Source organism: Propithecus coquereli, unplaced genomic scaffold, assembly GCF_000956105.1.
Source record: "Propithecus coquereli isolate 6110/MARCELLA unplaced genomic scaffold, Pcoq_1.0 Scaffold11, whole genome shotgun sequence".
Taxonomy (NCBI): Eukaryota; Metazoa; Chordata; class Mammalia; order Primates; family Indriidae; genus Propithecus; species Propithecus coquereli.
The window spans coordinates 2,655,288-2,657,646 of record NW_012134969.1 but is presented as its reverse complement, the minus strand read 5'-3'; the positions used below and the strand labels follow the sequence as shown (position 1 = coordinate 2,657,646).

General features: G+C 35.4%; 1 protein-coding gene across 3 annotated transcripts in view; it reads left to right on the top strand.

Moving 5' to 3' along the window:
- SUGT1 (SGT1, suppressor of G2 allele of SKP1 (S. cerevisiae)) overlaps positions 1-2,359 on the top strand; it is a 38,050-nt gene that overhangs the window by 29,010 nt on the left and 6,681 nt on the right. For all 3 annotated transcript variants that reach the window (XR_001137692.1, XM_012649176.1, XM_012649168.1), the window contains one exon: positions 658-839. Coding sequence is in view for 2 of the 3 variants with exons in the window: in XM_012649176.1 (XP_012504630.1) it covers positions 658-839 (182 nt within the window). In the remaining variant the exon portion in view is untranslated. The remainder of the gene's footprint in view (positions 1-657; positions 840-2,359) is intronic.

Sequence of the window (2,359 nt, the reverse complement as noted above, 5' to 3'; positions counted from 1 at the left end):
TTGCTCAGGCTGGTCTCGAACTCCTGAGCTCAAACAATCCACCCGCCTCGGCCTCCCAGAGAGCTAGGATTATAGGCGTGAGCCACCGCGCCCGGCCTAATCTTATGTTTTTAATGTGGTGAGAGGATGGAATCTTAACTCACTGTTTAGTAACATGAATGATTATATTTTCAGTTTATTTCTACTCAGAAAAAATACATAAATACCTTTTAAAAAGCCACATTTTAACATATATTAAAATCTTATAAATTTCTTAAGCATCTTTTTTAAAAAAGAATTTTTATTTTTAGAAATGTGCTATTTTTGCAACTTTTCTGTAACTATAGAAGTTTATGCATATTTTTATCCGGTTTCTGCTGTTAATGTGAAGAATCTGTTTTTAATCTAATTTTGTGTGATGTGCCAAAGTTTGTGCTTTATTGAGTTCTTTGCTCAAAAAAAATTCCCAGATTTTACACTATGCTAACTGATTCAGTTTTTAAAAATGTAAATCGAGTTATTGATGTATGTATCAGAAAGACACTTATCGCAAACATAAAATTCAGTGACCTAAACTATTAGCGAAGATGTTCTGTACCCCATGATCACAAAGTTTACATATTCTTGACATAATCAAAACATGTTGATTAATCACTTCTGCCTCTTTTTACTTCATAGATGTAAAGAATCTATATCCATCATCATCTCATTATACAAGAAATTGGGATAAATTGGTTGGTGAGATCAAAGAAGAAGAAAAGAATGAGAAGTTGGAGGGAGATGCAGCTTTAAACAAATTATTTCAGCAGATCTATTCAGATGGTTCTGATGAAGTTAAACGTGCCATGAACAAATCATTTGTAAGAACATAAATTTTTTCTCAAATATTACGAGAGCAAATTAGACATTTTAAAAGAAAAATTGGGTAATGTGAGACCAAATTGCAATGTACTACAGCTGGGAGACCCTCTGAATAGGCTTTCCCTGAGCATTTCTTCTTGTTCTAAACTTAGAGTAATTGTTGAGGAAGTTGAAAACTCATGGAAGAGATGAAAAACAGGTGACTTATTCCAAATAAATATTTTTTATCCATGAGTTATAACTTGGAAGGCTAAGAAATTACCAAGGTTACATACAGTGATTGATATGGAGTTATCTTAGTTGAATATAACATAGTAGCTGAATGAGTTTCCATTGTTCACCTTCTGGAATCATATATAGTCCCAGTGTCAGAGATGAAGAATATAGAAGAGAAACTTCCAGAGCAGTGTTTGGCAAGTAGAAGGTACACATCAGTATTTATTGGTTTAATAATTCCTCTTGAAGATAATTCAGGCTTTTTGCCAGGACAGCATAAGTACCACTTGAGTTAGGCCTTAAGTTTTGAGATTTTCATTCTTGTAGAACTATGTAGATTATTTTGATTGAAGATGTAATCATTTAGAGCCTGGGAGGATTGCTTGAGTCCAGGAGTCTAAGACCAGCCTAGGCAACATAGCAAGACCCCATTTCTTTTAAAAAAAAAAAAAAAAAGAGGAAGATAGAAGCATTTGACTTTTACTAGTAGCTCTGGAAATGTCATGCTCTCCTTTTAAGGGATTCATGTTCACAGTTGAAACTTAAAATTAATATTTAATAATTTGATATGTAGTTAATAAGTGCGGTTCTGGCTCAGATATTCCACATATATAACTGGTCATGATTGTGCTTTTCATTAGTGGTTTAAAATTTTTTGATTAAACTTTTTTTTGAGACAGAGTCTCGCTCTGTTGCCCTGGCTAGAGTGCAGTGGCATCATCATAATTCACTGCAACCTCAAACTCCTGAGCTTAACTGCTTCTGCTGCCACAGCCTCCCGAGCTGGGACTGCAAGTGCACACCACCACACCCTGCTAATTTTTCTAATTTTTGTAGAGACAAAGTTTTGTTCTTGCTCAGGCTGGTTCTCGAACTCCTTGCCTCACATCCTCCCACCTTGGCCTTCCAGAGTGCTAGGTTTACAGACGTGATTCACTGGGCCTGGCCTGCGTTTTATTTTGAGATAATTATAGATTCACATGCAGTTGTAAGAAATGAGATTCCTAGTACTCTTTACACAGTTTCCTCCGATGGAAACATCTTGCAAAATTATAGTACAGTATTGCAATTGTGATATCAGCAGGTAAGATACAGAACATTTCCAGGGATTCCAAGGATCCCTCATGTTGTCATTTTGTGGCTATACTCCCCTCACCCCCACCCCTCCTTAGTCCCTGGTGATCACTAATCTGGCAAATCTTTGTCAGATACATAGTTTGCACATATTTTCTCCCAGTCTGTAGTTTCATTTTCATTTTCATTTTCTTTTCTTTCTTTCTTTCTTTCTTTTTTTTTTTTTTTT